This window comes from Conger conger, chromosome 5 (assembly GCF_963514075.1).
Source record: "Conger conger chromosome 5, fConCon1.1, whole genome shotgun sequence".
Classification (NCBI taxonomy): Eukaryota; Metazoa; Chordata; class Actinopteri; order Anguilliformes; family Congridae; genus Conger; species Conger conger.
The window spans coordinates 66,234,173-66,257,466 of NC_083764.1; the positions used below are offsets into that span (position 1 = coordinate 66,234,173).

The following is a 23,294-nucleotide window of genomic DNA, read 5'->3' on the forward strand; positions in this document are numbered from 1 at the left end:
TGGCATGCATCATTACTTCTGACATAATGTGGTTTAAGAGGGCAAGTAATCGCTCTAAACATGAACAGCACCCGATTAAGAAAAATGAAGAGCTTGTTAAACTTCTTGGATCGCGATTGTGGTTGGCTTGAACACCGGCCTGCACAGGGTCCTCCAGGACCCGCGCTGGGAAGCGCAGCGGTGCATTCTGGGCCGGTCCAGGGGTGGCGGTGCATGAGCACATTATTGAGATGAGGGGAAAAAGCAACGACCTGGTGAAGACCGGCTGTAAAACGATGAAAAATGTGTTTGGATGGAAAACGTGCAGGAACACAGTCTCTCAGAAACCTGATATTGTGCCTAACGGGGTGGCCTGTAGCGTAAAGTTTAAGGTAAATGACTGGGACACGCAAGGTCGGTGGTTCTAATCCTGGTGTAGCCACAATAAGGCCCTTGAACAAGGCTCTTAACCTTGCATTGCTCCAGGGGAGGATTGTCTCCTGCTTGGTCTAATCAACTGTACGTCGCTCTGGATAAGAGCGTCTGCCAAATGCCATCAATGTAATGTAATGTACAGGTGTGTGCGCGTGTGTGCAAGTCCATATGAAATACAGAACACGTGCGGGTTTTCTTCATTTTTTATTTACACATTTATATCACGTGTCCATGTAAAAGGACCAATTAGCAGTGGTTTCGTCCCGCGTCTGACGGACGCAGAAGCCTAATACCTGTACATTCACTAAGGCTCTTAAATTTTTGCAAAAAACCGTGTTGTGATGGATTCCCATAAGGCAAACAATATCTAAAGGAATGGTAACAAGTATAGTTCCAGCATACAAACGTATCTCTGCTGTCATTTCCCTCACAGTACAAAAGCCGCAATGCAGGAGCACCCTCCGTTCAGCCAGCAGGGCTCCACCTGTCCTCCAAGGCGTCCTGGCAGGGGTGGGGTGGGGTGGGGTGGGGTGGGGTAGGGGTGGGGCTGGTGATAAGGTGAAAGTTGTATATCAAGAAAATATAAAAATATTTCCCATATACTCTCATTAATTGGAACCAAAAAAAGAGGAAGAGGCAGATTTTTTTTTAATACATCTTTTCGTTGTTTTGCATTGTAAAGTATATGTGTTGCGGGTGTGAGGACCCCCTGGCAGGGGGGGGGTAATGGAATGCTTATTGAGACACGTGCAGACGGGCAGGTCACGGCGGCTCCCCTTCAACAGGCCGAGCAACAGCTCCACAGTTTTCCTTTTCTTTCTTTTTCTGCCACATTTTAATTTCCAAAACAAAGAGGGAAACACAAAATAAAGGTCAAATAAATAAGATGATGCATACATGAGAAAGGAACGTTTTATTTATTCTCTCGTTCACCGCTTCAGTCCTTTGTGTGCCACATAAAGCCGCTCACACCCCGCGCCCTGCCCTTCAACCTTCGACCTCTGACCCCCTATGCAGACGGACGTCGCCATGACTACGGTCGCGTGGGCGACCCTGGTCTCGAGCCCTTGTTGGCACTTCCTGGCCCTCTGCAGACGGGCTGCCCTGTGTCAGCCCAGGGGGCTGCGTGGGATTGGCTCCCCGCTTTCGGGAGGAGAGGGAACAGAGTCCCTCTCATTGGCTAGAGCGAGGCGGGTGGGCGGGGCGTGAACAAAAGCCACGCCCCCCCCTTCTCCCCTCCCCGATAGCCCCCCCCCCCCCCCTTTTTATTTTTTCTTATTTCCACCAGAGAGAAACGGGCTGTGTGGGGGGGCGGGGTCAGTCCAGGCAGACGTAGGGCAGGATGTTGAGGCTGCTGGCGTCCCCGTGCGGGTCCAGCGATATACACTGCGTCCAGTCGTACCAGCGGCCCTGCGTGTCGTAGCAGCCGTTCACCCCGGGCCAGTGCTCGCCCGCCGCCCTCCGCAGGGCGTCGCCCGTCACCTCGCGGCTGGCCCCCGCCGTCGCCGTGGGGACCAGGACGTGCGTTTTGCGGGTCTCGCGGACGTGGCTCTGCTCGCGGCGCAGGTACTCGCTCATGAAGAAGTGAGCGCCCGGCGTCTGGGCGCCGGACGAGGTCAGCACGCTGCTCTGCATGCTCAGGTAGAACTGGATGATCTCGTTCCGCGACAGCTCCTTCCAGTTGGTCTGCTGGAAGGGGCTGGGGTGCGAGGGGGGGGCGGGGGCCTCCGGGGGCGGTTCTGTCCTCAGGGGCTCGGGCTGGGCCTCCCCCAGGCCGGGCTCCCTGCTGAGCGCCAGCGGCCGGATCTGCCCCGTGTTGGGGTCAAAGGTCAGCCGCCGCTCTTTCAAGCGCACGGGCTTGGCCCCGCCCCCCTCCGCCGGGCCCCCCAGGTTCACCCGGTAGTCCCGCGGCCGGTACCTCTTCTTCCGCCGCTTCCCGCCCCGGTCCGAGGCCCCGCCCCCGTCGCTCTCCCGACCAATGGCATTGGCCGAGGGGGAGGAGGCCTCGTGCTGCGGCGGGAGGAGGGGCGGGGCCAGGGGCGGAGTCAGTGGCGGGGGCGGGGAGGTTGGGGGCGGGGGCGAGGGCGCGGGCCGGGGGGGCGTGCTCCGGGCGGGATGACGGTTGACGCAGCGCGGGCTGGAGGGCTCCTCCATCTTGGCGTGCTGCTGCAGGACAGCGGCTCGGAGCAGCGAGGACGTGCTGGGGGCGGGGCCGGGGCGGGGCCTGACGGCGTTGACGGGGATCCTGCTCTGCTTGTCGTTCTCCTGGGGCTCCGCCTCGCCGGGGGGGGGGAGGGGCTCCGGGCTGCCCCCGACGCCATTGGTGGGCGGCGGCGTGGAGGAGTTGCACAGCCGCTCGTACGCGGCGGTGGTCGCCTTGGCGACCTTGGCGGGAGGGGCGGGGCTGTGGCGGGCGTCGCCCTTGCGTTTGCGGCCCTTCTCGGCCTTGGGCGAGTACGTGTTGTGGAAGTCGTTCCGCCCCTTCAACTCGGGGGACAGCCTGGGGGGCGTGGCCTCCGGCCGACACGGCGGGTGAGCGCCCCCATTGGCCGAGCCCGGCGTGACCGGCCCAAGCCCCGCCCCCCGGGGCGTGGCCTCTGCCTGGCCCGGCTCGATCAGCTTCTGCCAGCTCCGCAGAAGCTTCTTGGCACGCTTGGCGAGGTCCTCGTCCTTGGTCTTCTTCCGCACGTCGTTGATCAGCTTCCCCAGCCGAGTTTCCTGACAGGAGAGAGGGGAATAAAGGAACGCTGTTGACTTAGCCGCTTCCTGTCAGCTGACCTCACAGCAGGCTGCCGATTGGCCGGGCCTTACCTCTAGTGCTTCTTTGGTGATGGGGTATCTCTCCAAGTAGGAAATCACTTCTAGTACCGCAACCATGTTGCGGATCTGCTGGAGAAAGAAACAAATTAACAAATTAGTCACATAATAAAGCAGAAGGAGTGTGTGTGTGAGAGAGAGAGAGTGTGTGAATGAGAGAGAGAGAGAGAGTATGTGTGTGTGTGAGAGAGAGAGTGAGAGTCCAGTGTGTACCTTACACAAGGATACTGTAACAGGTAACAGGTGCCTGGCGCGCGCGCGCACGCACGCACGCACGCACACACGCACACACGCACACACGCACACACGCAGGCGCGTCCGCGCACACACGCAGGCGCGTCCGCGCACGCACGCACGCACGCACGCACACACGCACACACGCACACACGCACACACGCACACACTCACACACTCACACACTCACACACTCACACACTCACACACTCACACACTCACACACTCACACACGCACACACGCACACACACAATCTTCATTCGGCAGGTGAGCAACGCTTTCATTTCATAACGCTGCAAGTCCGCACCTGAAACTGCCCATGACCAAAAACCGAGACCGCCGTGTAGCCTAAAGACTCTACAATACCTGCTAAAAGGCAGCAGACACCAGAGTAAAACAATGACTTACTGACCACCAACCAGAGTAAAACAATAACTTACTGACCACCAACCAGAGTAAAACAATAACTTACTGACCACCAACCAGAGTAAAACAAGGAGTTACTGACCACCAGCCAGAGTAAAACAAGGAGATACTGACCACCAGCCAGAGTAAAACAAGGAGTTACTGACCACCAACCAGAGTAAAACAAGGAGTTACTGACCACCAGCCAGAGTAAAACAAGGAGTTACTGACCACCAACCAGAGTAAAACAAGGAGTTACTGACCACCAGCCAGAGTAAAACAAGGAGTTACTGACCACCAACCAGAGTAAAACAAGGAGTTACTGACCACCAACCAGAGTAAAACAAGGAGTTACTGACCACCAGCCAGAGTAAAACAAGGAGTTACTGACCACCAACCAGAGTAAAACAAGGAGTTACTGACCACCAACCAGAGTAAAACAAGGAGTTACTGACCACCAACCAGAGTAAAACAAGGAGTTACTGACCACCAACCAGAGTAAAACAAGGAGTTACTGACCACCAACCAGAGTAAAACAAGGAGTTACTGACCGCCAACCGAAGTAAAACAAGGAGTTACTGACCACCAACCAGAGTAAAACAAGGAGATACTGACCACCAACCAGAGTAGGGGGGGGGGATTTCAGGCAGCAATAAATATCTTAAATATTAAGATAAAGAGCAGAAGATTTTATGTCAAGTGAAATCAGGCAAATCACCTGATGTAATATACTTCAGAAACAGGACTGACACCACAATTTCCCTCTTCAGGTGTGCCACATGAGGGTTTAAATTAAACGGTAGATCTCCGTGAACATGTCTGCGGCTGTATTACAATCGATGCAAATGGAAAGCGTGAACGGGTCTCCACTGAATGCAGAGCTCGGTCAGCGATGGCTCTGCGGGGGTCACGTGTCAATCACGTGTCAATCAAACCGGACACGCGTCAAACGAAGACAGCGTCTGGATCTCAGCTGAAGTTACAAGGGAGACCAGTTCAGGAGAGCTCTCCAGATTAAACTGCACTACTACATGGACTGACCACTCACAGGCAGGTCATGGCATTTAACAGTCGGGTAGAACCAGGTTCCTGTTTCTTTTCCGCACCATGCTGTCACTTGAGTGACCCCAAAATGTTAGCTCCAATTAAAATAGCATTTTTAATGTATCTTTTTGTTAATCACAATTTAACTGCAATAATTTAAGTGCGGGTGGTTAAAATGTCTTGACAATGCAAAAGTTTGCGTTACCTTGTACGTGTTCACTTTGTTGCCATCAAGTTTATTAGTTTTCCCAAGAAATATATTGTGGAAATGGCAGGCATTTATATAGCGCCTTTATCCAAAGCGCTGTACAATTGATGCTTCTCATTCACCCATTCACACACACACTCACACACCGACGGCGATTGGCTGCCATGCAAGGCGTCAGCTCGTCAGGAGCATTTGGGGGCTAGGTGTCTTGCTCAGGGACACTTCGACACAGCCCGGGCGGGGGATCGAACCGCCGACCCTCCGATGCCCCCGACATGGCTTGTGTGTTGTGACACTGCTAAAAAGTGCAGATGACCAAGGGTAGGCTGCGGGTTCTACTTCTCTAGCGCAACGTTGATATGACGTTAACAAAATAATTTCTGCAGGAAACCCCCAAAAAATCTGTGACATTTTACCCGACGCCTTGCTCTTAAATCCCACAAACGGATTTAGACGTGGAGGGGAAGAGGAGACTCGCGAATGTCCACCTGTCAATACATCAATTTGAGGCAGCTTAATAACGGGAGATTGGTCGCTAAAAAAGCGTTCGCTAATGATTCACTTTCAAGCAGAAAGAGGAGCCTTCCGGCGAGCTGATCTCTGTGTCAATAAACCATTTATTAGATACAACTGCCTACTGCCCGTCCGTGTTCACTCTCTTTTGCCAAAACTATTGCAGTTTATTGGCCAATGTAAATATTTACTTTAGGCAAACCCACTCGCGACACTATCCCGAGGTCTCAAGTTTTCTGATAGAAGGTGGAAATGTTGGAATCGGAAAGCCAACACAGAGGCTAGTTTGCTAACGTTATTTATTTTATTTTTTAAACAGTGATTAACTAGCTGACATCATTTGACAGAAAAATGTCTCGCTGCCTTGCCACAAATTCCATCGCCTCACCACACCACACATAATCAAGATTATCCGTTACCAGGCCAGTTAAAATTGACCAAAAGGCAAAAACCTGTTGGCATGCCATAATATATAGCTACATAGCTAGTTGGTAATATGACTAGTCGGCTAAAGTTAGCGAGTTTAGCAGGCATTAGCTACGAGCTTGGGAGTTTTAATTCATGTTCATCCTCACGAAAACAGGAAGAGTTCATGGAACTCTACAGTCAACACATAAACCGTATTACTTCCCCTGGTAGTCGATAGATCTGAAGGCCAACCATAAAGTTCTACATTGCTACCCATCTAGGCCGAACTAGATCCAGCAGCAAACCAAGCTAAGATAGCTTGCTAGCGAAGGGTACACCTTGGCTAGACCAGGCCATGTCAAACCATGCTTTCAGCGGGCCGTCTGAGGTACCAACTCTTAATGAGTTTAAAGAATAGATTAATATCTCTACTCAGGCTACTTCGCTAACACTAACAGTAACCTAACTTAATGTAAACTCCGCTTTTGTGTTAGCGACGCAAACAAAGTTAGCTGCCACAGAGTAGTCAGCTAGCAGGCTAAGGTTAATGGCAAAATTAAACTGCATGTCAAACATTCTACCGTTGGTAATACACGCAAAATACATCGTGGTAAGTTATCTAAAACGTCAGGAAAGACTGCACCCGTAAAAAAAACATTTCTCTTTCCCTAGCAAGCCAATAAACTATTGTATTGTATTATCATTTCGCCTCGTTTTAAACCACCCAACTTGCGAGTTGGCTGGCTAACCATGGTCCAATGACAGAGTCGACAGGCAAGTAATGTTATACTGAAGATTGCTAGCCATAGAGTTAGCTTAACAATTAACTCCATACTGTAATAGTTAGCCAGCCAAGTATGTAGCGAGCTACGCATAAGAACCTCTACAAGGCACATCGTAGATGGTCAGCTAAGTTAGCTAGCTTAGTGCAATCCATTGCTACGTTAAAAGCCGTAGTTAGTGATGCTAGCTAGTACAGCTAATTTGAACTTTAGTTAGTCTAGCTGCTTGTTCACAGGAAGCTAGCTACAACCAGCCATCTAGCTAGATAGCCGACGCATCCCAGTAATGTATATAAAGGAAAAGTTGTTAAAACGAAGCTAGCCAACTTCAACATGTGTGTGCAAGTTGTTCAACAAACTTAGCTTTAATTCCCACATGCGGCACGTCACCAGGAAAACGACCTCGTAGCAACCCAAGTTAGCTAGTCACTCTTGGGTAGCTCCAACGCTAACGTAGCTAATCACGATGTGTACGCCAGCTAACGAGCAATATTCACATTTTCGCTAAGTTATTGTCAACCAGGCCAAATGTACTTTGTTGCTGCTGGTTACCCAACAACAAAGTGCTTTCCAACATGAACAAACACGCCGGCTAACAAATAATACACAACTTGTAGAGGGCAGGCCAGAAACTGTCAAAAGCGTAAGCTATAGCTGGCTAGCCATCTACAGATAGCTAACAGCATTAGTTTTGTGGTTTAGCTAATTAACCCAAGTTTTCGAGCTAACTTACATGCTGAAGAACCCCGGCCATTTACTCAACTGCCATGTTGCGGTATCAGGGGCTACACTACAACCAGGAGACAGTTGTGTTTGTGTGCGTTTGTAACTTCGGATGCTTGTATTACAGACCATGCATTTGTTACCAGGCTAACGGTAGTCTTTTAGCCAGCTGGTAAGCAAACCCGCTTGGTTACAAGCGAATGGTACCTACCAGCAAAGCTATCAGTATCACCACTGGGAGCAAGCTAGCGCGAGTTGATTTGTTGTGGAGTTGCCCGTGTAGCCAACAAGCGATCGACAGAGTCAAGATAACGTTAGATACAGGAAGCGGAGATGCTGGCGGCTAATGTTAGCAGAGGCAGGACCATGAGCTACTCACATTGCTCTGGCTATCGATGGCCTGCAGCAGCCGGTCTCTCATCTGCTGCGGGGTTGCCGAGGCCGCTGTCATTGCCTGGTCGGTGCGGATCGGCGGGCGGGGGAGGGGGGAATCCTCCGTAGAGACGGGTGGGTGACTAGTAGACACTCACAGGCCTTTCGGGAGATGTGGTAGGAACTGAAGCCTCATGTTTAGTACAGTGCTTTTATTGTTTGTTTGTTTTTAAGTGTATATCGCTCGGAAGATGGAGCGCGGATTGCGGTTGTCTCAGTGCCTCTCCGGTGCTCACCAAACTCAACAGCTCCCTGAAATAAACTGGAGCAAAATGCTCGCGCAGTGCATAGTGGGAATTACAGGACGTGAGGCGTCAGGACGTAACTTCTGACGCAAATGCGTAAGACACCTGTCAGTTTAGCGCATGCACAGATACCCAATCCATTATTATATTATTATATAAATATTCATTTACGAGGCAGTCCCAAAGCCAGAAGCAATAGACGAGGACAAGGTTGCTCAAATTCAACAGGATTTAGGGTGAATGCGTGCTAGTTAGCCCAGTAATATATGCGCATGGGCATACCAAAGTCAAACAAAGCTTTTTTAAGGCAACATCTGATTCGCAATATCACACAGTTTTTACATCCTCAAATAAACAACCCTCAAGCTTGTACATAATCAAAATAATTAACCAAACGTATTCCAAGTATGAGCGCTTTGTTCTTAATTAAAATTGAGATACATTGCCCTCTGCTGGACACCCTTAAAAAAATCGGGGAAAAAAAGTACATTCCAATGGACTGGACTTACATTGCGTCACAGCACGTGCTGTCGGTCTGCATGCACGACAGCACAGTCTTAGACTAACTCACATCAATCATGTGTGTGGGGGGGAGGAAATAGATTTATTGTCCTTTTGTAAGGGTTTCACAATAAAGAGAACTGCATTAGACTCTCCGTCCCATCTATACCGATAGCCTCCTACCTAATTCACATTATGGCGTTTCTATGGTTTCATGTGTTTCTTCTTGCGGTTTGTGATGGATCTCCGGTCCGCTACTTCGGGACGCCTGGCACATCCCCCTCGCCGCACCTGCACTTCTCGGTCACGACTGCCCCACGGTGGTGGAATGACTACCCAGTGGAGTCTCTGACCGCTTTCAAACGCAGACTGACGATCTCTTCAGGCTGCACCTTTCCCTCCCTACCTCACCACCATGATTAGCCTTGTATATGCCATAGACTATAATGGCACTTATATATAGATATATAGATATTGTTGTACTATATTAGATATTGTAGATATTTATATTCTTCGAGGATTACAATTGTATCTGTATGGTCACACTAGGACTCGGAACCGTTCTGTCCTCTAGGGTCCTCTTCACACTTATTCCTGTGTTTGATCTGCACTTCGTTGTACGTCGATCTGGATAAGAGTGTCTGCTTGTAATGTATTGTAATGTAATCTGTAGGTATTCAGGAGTTATGCTTTAGTTTTGCTTTGCATAGTTCATTTGCATCAGTGCTTCAGTGAACACATTGACTGCTCTGGGAATGTTGTTAGCCAGGTCGATAATGTAAAAAAATTAAAGAAGGTGCATTTTGGTTGTTGAGTTCTATTTCGGTTCAGTGGAAAGACAGATAAACTGTTATTTATAGAAAGCATTTAAGGGCCCTGGAAACCAGTGTGTCTATTATAAACTCCTGCATCCTCCACCCTTTAAAAACTTTATGTTAACAATATGAACTTAAACAATCCAGTATCCTAAAACCAGTCCATCCAGATGAGTGAAATACCCCCAACGCGACAAGATTATCACCCTCCCCCATTTGAAGAGCATGCCAATATAATCCCTTCCTCATTGAGAGTGCCCTAATATCATAACCCCCCCCCACACACACACACACACACACACACAAATACACACCTCAATATACCACATACCATTAGTTATTCGGCTGACACTTCTATCTAAAGTGACTTACAGTTGGTACATTGTGAAAGCACCCCGCATACCCCCAAGCATGTCAGCAGTAATGCTGATGGTGTATGTTCCCTGTGTGACTGTATGGAGCTAAACAGATCTGCACAGATCCCCCCCCCCAAATATAACCTCCCCTTCCCTCTGGCTCTCCTGTCACTCAGACAGTCAGCTGATCCCATTACAACAACACTTAAAGGGCAACACAACACAATACCAAAGGTGCAATGCAATAGGTTTGTATGTTGTTTATTGTTTTTAATATTATTTATTACATTTCATTTACAAAGAGTAATGCAATGATCCAAAGACAGAAGCCTTCACACAGGGAGAAATACACTGGGTATCATGACCAGCTCTCAAGGGTTCAGCGCCTTCCACTTTTTTCTCTACTTCACATTTTTTAATATAAAAAGCACAAATAATAAGACCAGATTTGATCCGTTGTCTTTTTCTTAAAGGGCCATGTTGCCATTTGCATATTTGAGGAGAATAAATATGGTCTGTCCAGTGGACTTGGAGATGCACCATTCCAGCAGTCAATGAAGCTGTCGTAGGATTCAGCTGCCATTGTGAACAGGCCAATCACGTGCAGCACCCAAAGCCTTTCCTCACCGTTCACATCCAGTGTTTCTTTCCTCCATCAGTCTGGCAGCTTCTCAACACACATTCACTAGAGCGCCATCATCAGCATACTCTTGCAGGTACTCTTGGGGCTATTTTTTGTTCTGAGCTGATCTCCTTTTATTTATTTATTTATTTATTTAATTAATTAAAAAAAGGGTCACACAGATATTAACTACAACTGCCTTTTTTACAGCATAAAAAATGAAATAAGCCCATGTGATTTTATATCTCTCGCAACAACATGATAAATGAGAAAGCCTTCCAGAGCGTTCAGTCACACACTCTGAGTAGCATATCCCCAAGTCACTGCATAATGCATGGTCACATGACAGCAAAAACACGTCTTCCCCTGGGTTCCCCTGGGTTCTGTTGGGCCCATCAGCTCTGCAGGCACAAAAAAAGTTAAAGAAGCGACCTATCTTGAAAAAAGTTAATAAAATCTGATTCAGTCTTCTAAAGTCAGGGATGATATGCAGAAAAATATATATGTAAAATGCCAATTTTAATATTTTGCAGCTGTTGTGTTTTTTAGATAGCAGTTCGATATTGAGACAGGAATTGAGAGAAATTGAGACAGGAATTGAGAGAAATTGAGACAGGAGTTGAGAGAAATTGAGACAGGAATTGAGAGAACTTGAGACAGGAATTGAGAGAAATTGAGACAGGAATTGAGAGAAATTGAGACAGGAATTGAGAGAAATTGAGACAGGAATTGAGACAGGAATTGAGAGAAATTGAGACAGGAATTGAGAGAAATTGAGACAGGAATTGAGAGAAATTGAGACAGGAATTGAGAGAAATTGAGACAGGATCGAGCTGAGGCCGGTACAGGTGTAGTATTTCCTGTGCAACTCTTCTTCCTCAGAGAACAGAGCTGGACGGGCCAGAGGCTGGTGATGAACGAGTGAACGTGCCAGAGCCCAGCTGGCCAATCAGCTTGCATGTTTCACACATCAGAGCAGAGCAATACTTCCCAATTCAGGAAAAAAAGAACAACTGCAGAGTTTATAATAAAATACTGGACACAAAACAAAAAACATGCAGATTAAAATCGACCTCTGTTACACACATGACACAGACACATTTCCTTTAAAAATATACATTTTCTTTTTAAGAGGAGAAGGCAGACTAAATGCTTGGAAAAATAGGCTCAATACACATAACAGTCACCCACTTGGTGTTAAACAGTCCTGCTTTTCAATGCCAAATAGTCCACAAAAGACGCAAGTAAAGTGCAATGCAAACCAAAGGGTACAGGTGGAACAAAGCTGACAGCATTATTTAAACAGTGACATCACTACCCAACAGCCAACGAGACGTAGAGGAGACTGAAGGTAACCTGTGGAACCGGGGCGAACTCAGCGGCCAGACGATGGTTCAGAAGGGACAGAACGGAACGACCCGCAGAGCAAAAAAGTTTTTTTTGTTGTTTTTTTTTCAATTGGAAAATGGAAACGTAATGTGTGGCCCAAAAAAAAACAATGTCCAGTACGATTGCCATGGTGATACCCCTTGCTCACGTGTTGATGAAGTGGGGGCCTAGTCGGAGTGTGGCGATAAGACCAAGCTGCAGGAAGAGAATTAGCATCACACACAACATTTCAGACATGTTCCACCTTCCGACACTGCATAAAACAAATAATAAGTCAGTCTTAACACGTATCTTAGTCTTATATTTAGCGGATCGCCGCGCACAACAGCACCCCGGGCACCTTGGAATCCCGGTCAGGAGCACGAGACGAGACGGCTTGAAGAAGGCGTGTCGCTCTCCTTCAGGCCGCAGAGGGGCGGGGTGTGGGCGGTGTATCCCCCAGCTAACACTAATTGGATTAGATGGGGTACAATTGGCTACCAAATTAAATAAAAAGATGAAATGAATGTAAAATAAATAAATAAAAATAGGTAAAAAGAGAGCAGGAGCAGCGTCTCGGTCAGGCGAAGGCGACACAGTGACCACAGCGACCCTCTCAGCACACCTCCGCCATGACCCTCAGGAGCGAGTAACAGCACACCTCCGCCATGACCAGCTATCAGGAGCGAATAACAGCAGAGCCTCCGCCCATGACCAGCTATCAGGAGCGAATATGAAGGTCCGCTGGGCTAACTGAGCGGCTAACTGCGCAGCTAACACCCACATCTGTTTTTCCTACACAGGTTTTTACTCGGGAATACTGTTGGGTCCATCATCTCTGCAGGAATACCTCTGTGAGATAGAGGCTTCCCCAATCCCAAAGTGGGTGGAGCCATCATGTGAAGCCAATCACAGACTACCTCCACAGCGGAAACACCATGATTGACTAGATAGTCTTGGAGATTTGGTAAAAACCTATGTTAACCCCATCCATAAAGACATATCATGATCATGTTGGACAGGGTTTCAGTGCATATGGAAGGCTATGCTGTTAGCATTTCCTGCAGTCTCATAGTGCAGGCCTGGATGAGTGCCAGTGTGTTTAACGCATGCACAAGCTATGAATCCGTGCATGTGCTACACACAGTAGTGGCAACATAAATCTCAGCTAAAGAAAAGGCAAACATTTTACACCCGCCCCCTCTCCCCAAACAGTGACAGGACCCAGACCCCAGAACCCAGAACTCAGGACCCAAATCCCAGAACCCAGAACCCAGAACCCAGAACTCCTGTCCACCTGATGCACTTTAAATCAAGTAAAAATATATATATAAATATATATTTTAAATGCATATTATTATAAATATTATTTACACTAGTTTGGGTGAGATGGGGTGACCATAGATATAAGGATAAATAATTAAAAACAATCAGCGGTGAAGCTGAGATGGATGATGGAACAGAAACACTGAACGGATGAAGTAAGTGGCCCATCCATCCTCTGTGGTTGTGGCTCGTCAAGCTTCAGCTGTAAAACCAAGAGGAAACCTTTCACCAGCCTCCGGGCAACGTTTGAACAACGTGTGAGCAGTGAAAGCGTGCCTCACAGCCGGTCCGTGCGGAGCGCTTCCTCCCTGGCCCCGTCAGCAGCCCGTCCTGGGGCCGTCAGCCAGGGCCGGCCCGGGGCCCGTCAGCAGCCCGTCCTGGGTCAGGGGGTCCATCTTCAGCTCGTCCAATGGGAACGGGCTGTGGGCGTCGAAGCTGACGTCCATCGACAGAGCGCCGTTCAGCTCCTTCGACAGGCTGGGCGGGGTCTCGCCCGTCACTGAAACGAGCAGCAATGCATGATGGGTAACCACACGTCGGTGGGGTGGGGGCGGTGGACTGAAAGACGTTTCTGATGACACCCATTTTAGGAATTCAATTACATTCATCCGCCCATCCATCCATTATCTGAACCCGCCTTATCCTGAACAGGGTCGCAGGGGGGCTGGAGCCTATCCCAGCATACATTGGGCGAAAGGCAGGAATACACCCTGGACAGGTCGCCAGTCCATCACAGGGCACACACACCATTCACTCACACACTCATACCCACGGGCAATTTAGACTCTCCAATCAGCCGAACCTGCATGTCTTTGGACTGTGGGAGGAAACCGGCTATAGGGGGCGGACCGTCCTCCGCTGGCCTACAGGTTGAGGTGGTAACAGTACAGTAGGCCAACAGAAAAACGGTGAGCGTGATAGGATTTCTCTCTCAGCCCAGCCCAGCTGGGACCCTACCTGTGAGGATGATGTTGGGGATGTTGCCGTGGATACTGTATCCCAGCTGCTGGATGTTGGGCAGGTTGCCGTGGCCGCCGGTGAGGCCCATCATGGCCACCTGGGTGTAGTTGAGGGTGGAGGCCTGGGTGTGGTTGAGGGTGGATGCCTGGGTGTGGTTGAAGCAATGTGTAATAATAATAATAATTTTTTATCTAGCTGACGCTTTTATCAAAAGCAATTTGCAGTTGATTAGACGAAGCAATGTGGGGTTAAGGGCCCAATAGCAGTGCAGATCTTAGTGTGGCTACACCAGGGATTGAACCATCAAACTTCCGGGACCCAGTCATGTGGCTTAGCCACGAGGCTACAGGCTGCCCCTACGTGTGTTTTATTGTGTTGCAAAGAACAGAACCCAGGGAACATGTCTGCTTGGCCATACCAAACACCAATAGTTCAACAGCCAACTAAAGCCTTTCCATCAGATGTATTAGCACAATCTCCACTAAAACACACACTCTCCACCAAACACACAATCTCCAAAAAAACACACAATCTCCACTAAAACACACACTCCACCAAACACACAATCTTCACCAAACACACAATCTCCACTAAAACACACACTCTCCACTAAAACACACACTCTCCACTAAAACACACAATCGCCACTAAAACACACAATCTCCACTAAAACACACTCTCCACTAAAACACACACTCTCCACTAAAACACACTCCCCACTAAAACACACACTCTCCACTAAAACACACACTCTCCACCAAAACACACTCTCCACTAAAACACACACTCTACACTAAAACACACACTCTCCACTAAAACACACACTCTCCACCAAACACACACTCTCCACCAAACACACACTCTCCACTAAAACACACACTCTCCACTAAAACACACAATCTCCACTAAAACACACAATCTCCACTAAAACACACACTCTCCACTAAAACACACACTCTACACTAAAATACACACTCTCCACTAAAACACACACTCTACACTAAAACACACACTCTCCACTAAAACACACAATCTCCACTAAAACACACACTCTCCACTAAAACACACAATCTCCACTAAAACACACACTCTCCACTAAAACACACGCTCTCCACCAAACACACACTCTCCACCAAACACACACTCTCCACTAAGACACACACTCTCCACTAAAACACACAATCTCCACTAAAACACACAATCTCCACTAAAACACACACTCTCCACTAAAACACACAATATCCACTAAAACACACACTCTCCACTAAAACACACGCTCTCCACCAAACACACACTCTCCACTAAAACACACACTCTCCACTAAAACACACTCTCTCCACCAAACACACACACACACACACCACTAAAACACACACTCTCCACTAAAACACACTCTCCACTAAAACACACACTCCCCACTAAAACACACACTCTCCACTAAAACACACTCTCCACTAAAACACACTCTCTCCACCAAACACACACACACACACACCACTAAAACACACACTCTCCACTAAAACACACTCTCCACTAAAACACACACTCCCCACTAAAACACACACTCTCCACTAAAACACACACTCTCCACTAAAACACACACTCTCCACTAAAACACACTCTCTCCACCAAACACACACACACACACACCACTAAAACACACACTCTCCACTAAAACACACTCTCTCCACCAAACACACACACACACACACCCCACTAAAACACACACTCTCCACTAAAACACACTCTCTCCACCAAACACACACACACACACACCCCACTAAAACACACACTCTCCACTAAAACACACACTCTACACTAAAACACACACACCCCACTAAAACACACACTCTCCACTAAAACACACACTCTACACTAAAACACACACTCTCCACTAAAACACACACTCTCCACTAAAACACACACTCTCCATTAAAACACACACTCTCCACTAAAACACACACACGCACCATGTGTGAATAGAGGAAGGGGGGTGAGGCCTGGCCGGGCAGTGAGGGCCCCGTTACCTGGGTGACGGTGAGGGGGGGGGGAGAGGGAGGGGGAGAGCTGCCGGGGGGGTGGGGGTTGGTGGCTGTCGCCATGGAGGGCGAGCGAGACTCCATCCTGCGTTCTGTGCTGGGCGGGGCCAACACCTGCATGGGGGCCACAAGACACACCCACCTCCCAAACTTTAAACACACACACAGGACACGTACAGGACAGACAGTCTGCCGTCTAACTAATGCAGAGAGAGAGAGAGAGAGAGAGAGAGGGAGAGAGAGAGAGAGAGAGAGAGAGACGGAGAGAGAAAGAGAGAGAGAGAGAGAGAGGGAGAGAGAGAGAGAGAGACGGAGAGAGAAAGAGAGAGAGAGAGAGACATGTTCCTTCCATTGCTCCTGTTAAATGTCTGCAACTCCTGGGCAGCAGAGGGCGCTAGAGACCACTGTTTCACTGCACCGCTCAGTATTCAGCAGAGAGAGAGGAAGTAATGGCTGGGGCATGGCTAACCCCAGGTGAGTGAGGGGTGTACTTTAGCTGGCATGGCTAATCCTAGATGAGTACGGTGGTTACCTGGATTTATAGAGGTGAGTCCCAGGTGGGTAGGCGTGGCACTCAGGGTGGGGCAGGTGGCAGTGTCTTCGGGGTCCAGTGGGGTGGGTAGCGGAGGTGGGAACTGGATGTTGGTGAGGTCGGGGAGGGAGCCTCCTGTGTTGTGATTGGCTGGGATCAGAGTGTTGGTCTCCTGATCCAGTGATGGAAATATACTGAAAAGAACAACAAAAATCAAACATGGACTTTCTGAGAAAATGAAAATAGAACTTAATTCTGCTCCCCCCACACTCACACACACTCACACACACACACTCACACTCACACTCACACTCACACACACACACACACTCACACACACACACACACTCACACACTCACACACACACTCACACACACACACACACACACACCTCCTCTTCAGTAGCACAGCCTGAACAGACACAGCTCCAGAACGTCTCATCCCACGCAGGTGGGGGAGTGGTTAATTTGCTATTCTGTCACCTAACAGGACAACCTGGGTTACCTGCGTAACCCTTCATTCTGGACAGGGCCGGCTGATTGGTCTGCTCGAAGCGATGAGGTCACACACACGAGCCACAGCAGGTGCTGCATGTGTTCAATTTCGGTCCGTTTTCCTTTCCCAAAGGGGGATATTTCAGACTGACATGCACATTTAAATCCCAGAGCGCTAAAGCTTCATTTCCTCCAATGAGTGTGAATTTAGCGGCAATAACACAGAAGGGCAGGGCGCATTTTCAGCTAAATCATTTTATGTTTTGCGAATCACATTGATTTATATGATAATTTTGTTCACGGCTCTCAATGAGCCAGTGTTTATGGCGCAAGGTCCGTATCACCACGGAAACATAAATGATAAGAGTTATGAATGCCAGAGGAGCTCCGCAGTACTGGAGGAGGGGCTTAGCAAACATTGTGGGAGGGGCTTAGTGCCACAATGCGGGCTAATTGGGCCTGCAGGCTACAGGGGCGGGGCTTAAGGGCCATGGTTTTATATAAACTCACTTGATCCCCGGCACCTTGCAGGGCCTGGACGTCACATTCTGGAAGATGAGCAGAGGCACTGAGTGAGAGGAAACAGGACCAATCAGAAAGCGAGACTCAGGAGGTGGCTCCCCCTGGAGGGTGGGAGGGGCAGTGGCACTACCTGCTGCTGGCCGTCTTCATCTGCCTCTGAGCCGACACCTCCACCTCCCGGCACAGTGAGGAGGAGAACTGCGCAGGAAGGGAGAGGAACAACTGTTAAACCTGCAGACACAGCGCCCCCTCCAGGACTGGAGTTAAACCTGCAGACACTGTGGCCCTCCAGGACTGGAGTTAAACCTGCAGACACTGCGGCCCTCCAGGACTGGAGTTAAACCTGCAGACACAGCGGCCCTCCAGGACTGGAGTTAAACCTGCAGACACTGTGGCCCTCCAGGACTGGAGTTAAACCTGCAGACACTGCGGCCCTCCAGGACTGGAGTTAAACCTGCAGACACAGCGGCCCTCCAGGACTGGAGTTAAACCAGCAGACACTGCGGCCCTCCAGGACTGGAGTTAAACCTGCAGACACTGTGGCCCTCCAGGACTGGAGTTAAACCTGCAGACACTGCGGCCCTCCAGGACTGGAGTTAAACCTGCAGAAACAGCGCCCTCCAGGACTGGAGTTAAACCTGCAGACACTGCGGCCCTCCAGGACTGGAGTTAAACCTGCAGACACTGCGGCCCTCCAGGACTGGAGTTAAACCTGCAGACACTGCGGCCCTCCAGGACTGGAGTTAAACCTGCAGACACTGCGGCCCTCCAGGACTGGAGTTAAACCTGCAAAGTTAGCATCCCCTCCAGGAATGATTCTGCACACAGAAACAGAATTTGCCATATGATTAAAGGCATTTGAATGAATAAAGATGCATTAAAAATAAATTTCATAATTACACGTTCTGATGCATCACTTCTGTGCAAAAGCTTGTTGAATTATGTTTTCTGTTTGCTATATTTGCTGGCCTGAAAATGTGTGATGCATCTCACATATTCCCAGGGCCACAACTCCTACAAGTGTATTTCTCTAAAAATAGGACAGTGAAATCCCAAAAACAGGAAACCGGCCAAATAATGTGCTCACATCCCAGGAGACAGCAACACTGTCTGTTTGAAAAGAAATCAATACTCAGGATTTGTGTTTTGGTTCTCAGTGTTTCACCATTCAGAACACGCTGCCTCAGAGCACAGAAACACCGCTGGCCCTCCAGCACCAGGGCTGCCCCCCGGCAGGAGACCCTGCTGCTCACAGTGAGGCTCAGACTACAGGTCACAGGTCACAGGTGAGAGGTCACAGGTAACAGGTGAGAGGTCACAGGTGACAGGATAAAGGTGTGAGGTTACAGGTTTAAGGTCAGAGGTGAGCGGTGTGAGGTTAAAGGTGAGAGGTCACAGGTGAGAGGTTAAAGGTGAGAGGTCACAGGTGTGAGGTTAAAGGTGAGAGGACACAGGTGAGAGGTTAAAGGTCACCTCTTTTCGGCTGCAGTTCCTGGAACCCTCCCGTTAATCCATCTTGAGAGGTGGGGTTTAGGGTGCTTTGGTGCAGGGCAGAGTCTGAATTGGTCCTGCAGGGGTGTAACAAGTGAGGGTACAGACACCCCAGTCAGCTCAGAGATACCCCAGAGATACCCCAGAGATACCACAGAGATACCCCAGAGATACCCCAGTCTCCCCAGTCAGCCCAGTCACTGGTCTAGCTACACCCACACACCAGTGAGGGCACTGCTGACAGGGGTCAAAGGTCACGTACCTGCGCCAGCTGGTCTCGGGGGGAGGGGACAGGCACATGGCACTGTAGGGACAGCTGTCGATGTGAGGCACAAAATGAAGGACAAAAACACAGGCCCGTCCTCTTCAGAACTGGACGACTGACTGAGGGGTCGACATACAGAACGACTGACCGAGAGCCTGATCGTCTGACTAATGTAATGACTGACTGAGTGACAGACTGACTGGCTAACTGACTGACTCTCGGGCTGGTTGAATTGCTGTGCCACTGATTAACTAACTGACTGACTGACTGACTGACTGGCTGGTTAGCTGAGTAACTGACTAACTGGGTGACTGACAGAGAGCTGAGACACTGAGAGACTGCCTGAGTGACACGCCTCAGCGGGGCGGAGCCGGTTCTGACGCAGGAAGGATACCTGCCGGCCGTGTTTCACGGACGGGCCGGCGGTGCGCGGACCTGATGCGGTTCCGGTCGCGGTAAACCCGGTCCACCAGCCCGTGGTGCCGCCTGGTCCGACGCCTGTCCGTCTGAGGAGGAGTCCAAACACAGACCTGAACATCAGGAGGAAAACACGGCCACATCAGCACCCCAGCGTGTGGCTGAGCGTGCAGCTTTCCTCTCAGTGAAAAAGTCTGTTTTGCTGCTTTTGCTCCGTTAGTGACAGGGGCTGGGAATATACACTCAGTGAGCACTTTATTAGGTATTTATTTGGCTTATTTTATTTTTACTTATTGGTCTTCTGCTGCTGTAGCCTATCCAGTTAGAGGTTTGATGCGTTGTGTGTTCAGAGATGCTCTTCTGCATACCACTGTTGTAATGTGCGGTCATTTGCGTAACTGTCACCTTCCTGTCAGCTTGGACCAGTCTGGCCATTCTTGTCTCTAATTAACAAGGTGTTTTTGTCTGCAGAACTGCTGCTCACTGGATTTTTTTTGTTTTTCACACCATTCTCTGTAAACTCTAGAGACTGTTGGGCGTGAAAATCCCAGGAGATCAGCAGTTTCTGAGATATTCAAACCACCCTGTCTGGTACCAACAATTATTCCACGGACAAAGTCACTTTCTCCTGACATTCGGTCTGAAAAACATTCTGACATTTGCTCTGAAAAACAGCTGAACCTCTTGACCATGTCTGCATGCTTTTATGCATTCAGTTGCTGCCACATGATGGGCTGATTAAATATTTGCATTAACAAGCTAGTGTACAGGTCTATCCAATAAAGCTCTCACTGAGCGTATAACACCAGGAACCAATAAGGCTCTCACTGAGCGTATAACACCAGGAACCAATAAAGCGGAGGTGGAGGGTGGAGAGCAGGGTGGAGGGAAGGGTGGAGGGTGGAGAGCAGGGTGGAGGGTGGAGGGCAGTATGGAGGGTGGAGGGTGGAGAGCAGGGTGGAGGGCAGGGTGGAGGGTGGAGGGTGGAGGGCAGGGTGGAGGGCGGAGAGCAGGGTGGAGAGCAGGGTGGAGGGCAGGGTGGAGGGTGGAGGGCAGGGTGGAGGGTGGAGAGCAGGGTGGAGGGCAGGGTGGAGGGTGGAGGGCAGGATGGAGCAAAGGGGGAAATCAAACAAGAAATAAGCAACGCCACGGATTCTGCAGAACACTACACACAAGCTGAACGGTTGCGGGAGGGGAAGCCATTAGAGGGTTCTCATTGAAGAAAACTCAATTCACCTCGCGCGCACGAAGGCCCACGTTGGGAAACCGCCCGACGTCACAGGGCCCATCTCAGATTGAGTCATTCCTTTACCGTTAGATCGCATCGGATAGACGGACACAACGGACAGAACGCGACATTTGGTTTTCCAGCGTTCGGTTCGTCGAGTCCTATTTGCCCACAAACCGACGATTCCGAAATGAAATGCCTTTTGTTAAATTCTCCAAACAAAGATAGGCTGTCACAGAATTTGATTAAATTCTTGTCACGCAAATATTCCAAACAGAAAAAAACTGTCAGTGCCCTGGTTCGGCCGGCAACCGCAAAACAGTGTTAACACTCGACCTTATTATGAATTATCCATTCACAAAAATACGGCATCCCCAACTCAGCAGCCGCCCAGAACGGCGGAGGTTCATTAATAAGCAGACGGTAGCAGTAGCAATGGCTACAAAAGAAGTATTGTTTTACCGTTACACGATCTCTCGATACCACATTCGATACATCTCTATTTCTTGCTTTCACTGATTAATTATAATGCCTCGATGTTGGGGTTATCTCAGTTATTTTCCCTAAAGTGCTCGTTTACAGAAAAATATATTGGGTTAGAAATAATATAGGCTAACTATATGACTGGAAAGTAAAAACTGGGTTAGCTAGGTTATTTGCAGCCAGATAGAAAAACCGATAGCATTTAGCTCTACAATCAAAATATCAGCAATGGTCTCAAAAACTCCACCGTCACATTACTTTGCAAGTAACACCACAACCAAGACACCGTCAGGTTAGAATAAAATGTGTCCAACAGCAAGAATATATATATTTTAATTTTCAATTTTAATAAAATCATATTTGCCACATCATATTTCAACCATAGTCAATGTACGGCTAAATTGCGTTTAGCCACTGTGAAATGCTTACGTGACATTAATAGATTTAAAACTCTCGAACGCAGAACCAAGACTGTTAAATAAAAATGAAAAGAAAAAAAAAACTATCTTGCTACAAATATTGGCCTTCTAGTAGGCAGATGTGGCAGAACTCCATGCTTCGATATGCCTAGTCAGAACCCGCCCCCTTTGAACAGTGCACTCGTGCAGAAAAAACAAAACACATCTGGCCCTGAAATTGACCCGACTGCAGACATTCACAACACTCCAACCGGTATCATCATTCTCACAGAATCACTTGCCACGGGGTTGGCATTCAGCAAGAATGTACTTAACACAGTGCCCAAGCGAATGCCTACCAAGCGAATACGCTGGATATGCTACTACGCCTGACACGTTGATATCTCTCCTTCCCGTGGCTAGCTTTCGCGGACACAACACACGTTTATCTCTCGCTCAGCACTTCACAGAACATACGGACGGCGAAACAACATCGCACAAAAAAATTCACGGGGTGTAGCACAACTGAGAGACAAGCGCAAAGCTGATATCGTTTTTTTTATGCGAACTGTCAGATGCGCGTACGCACGCTCCTGCCATTGCCAGCAACTGCAACCCCCCTCTCGCTCTTGGAACTGAGTGTTATTTCCCGAACCTGGCGTTCAGGGAGACCACCGCACCTGACACGCCACGGATGTGTAACTTCCTCTTCTCGTCATCAGCCATAACTGTGAATCAACCGCCGGCACTAACTCGTGTTTTATTAGGGCGCAGGGCAGACGGTGATGGTTAGTGAGTTAGCGAGCTGTCTATGCCACCTCTCTGGCCACGGCACGGGCGCCCGACGCGCAGTCTGCTCATCAGAAGCGTATCCAGGAAACGGAGACGCTTACCCGCGCCGCCCTGGTGATGCTCAGCTCGTTCATCACCTCCTGGAACGCCGCCGTCTCCTCTGCTTGCTTCTGGGTGTGCAACGCGATCTTCTCGCTGAATTTCCGCGGATTGTTCGAGGTCGCCATATTCTGCTGCTCTCTCTCTCTCTCTCTCTCTCTCTCTCTCTCTCTCTCTCTCTCTCTCTCTCTCTCCCCCTTTTCCCTCAATGAGACGCAGCGTGCCGAACGTCCGTGCGCGTGGGCGTAGTCAAAGTGCGCGCATCTGGAGCGCCCGCGTTCACTTCTTTGATCTTTGAGGATTCGCTCGGCGTGCGGGCGCATTATGCGTTTCATTTTAAAGCACACACCAGCAGAACC

The 23,294-nt window shown here is 49.2% G+C and overlaps 2 protein-coding genes across 3 annotated transcripts; both read right to left on the minus strand.

The window, feature by feature from the left end:
* Positions 1 to 1,312: 1,312 nt before the first annotated feature.
* On the minus strand, positions 1,313 to 8,295 carry LOC133129093 (mediator of RNA polymerase II transcription subunit 26-like). 2 transcript variants are annotated; one of them, XM_061242926.1, is made up of 3 exons: positions 7,929 to 8,295; positions 3,226 to 3,300; positions 1,313 to 3,132 (listed from the first exon to the last, which is right to left on the minus strand). In XM_061242926.1, the coding sequence occupies exons 1-3, from the start codon at positions 7,998 to 8,000 to the stop codon at positions 1,732 to 1,734; spliced, it is 1,548 nt and encodes a 515-aa protein (XP_061098910.1). In that variant the 5' UTR covers positions 8,001 to 8,295; the 3' UTR covers positions 1,313 to 1,731. The 2 variants fall into 2 exon arrangements, with proteins under 2 accessions (XP_061098910.1, XP_061098909.1); XM_061242925.1 differs by having other exon boundaries at positions 3,226 to 3,303; positions 7,929 to 8,294.
* A 1,848-nt stretch (positions 8,296 to 10,143) lies between these two features.
* Positions 10,144 to 23,063, minus strand: LOC133128997 (CREB-regulated transcription coactivator 1-like). The gene is made up of 9 exons (XM_061242802.1): positions 22,938 to 23,063; positions 19,954 to 20,024; positions 19,516 to 19,617; positions 19,236 to 19,330; positions 17,893 to 17,960; positions 17,751 to 17,788; positions 16,683 to 16,939; positions 14,172 to 14,354; positions 10,144 to 13,713 (listed from the first exon to the last, which is right to left on the minus strand). The coding sequence occupies exons 1-9, from the start codon at positions 23,061 to 23,063 to the stop codon at positions 13,532 to 13,534; spliced, it is 1,122 nt and encodes a 373-aa protein (XP_061098786.1). The 3' UTR covers positions 10,144 to 13,531.
* Positions 23,064 to 23,294: the final 231 nt, after the last annotated feature.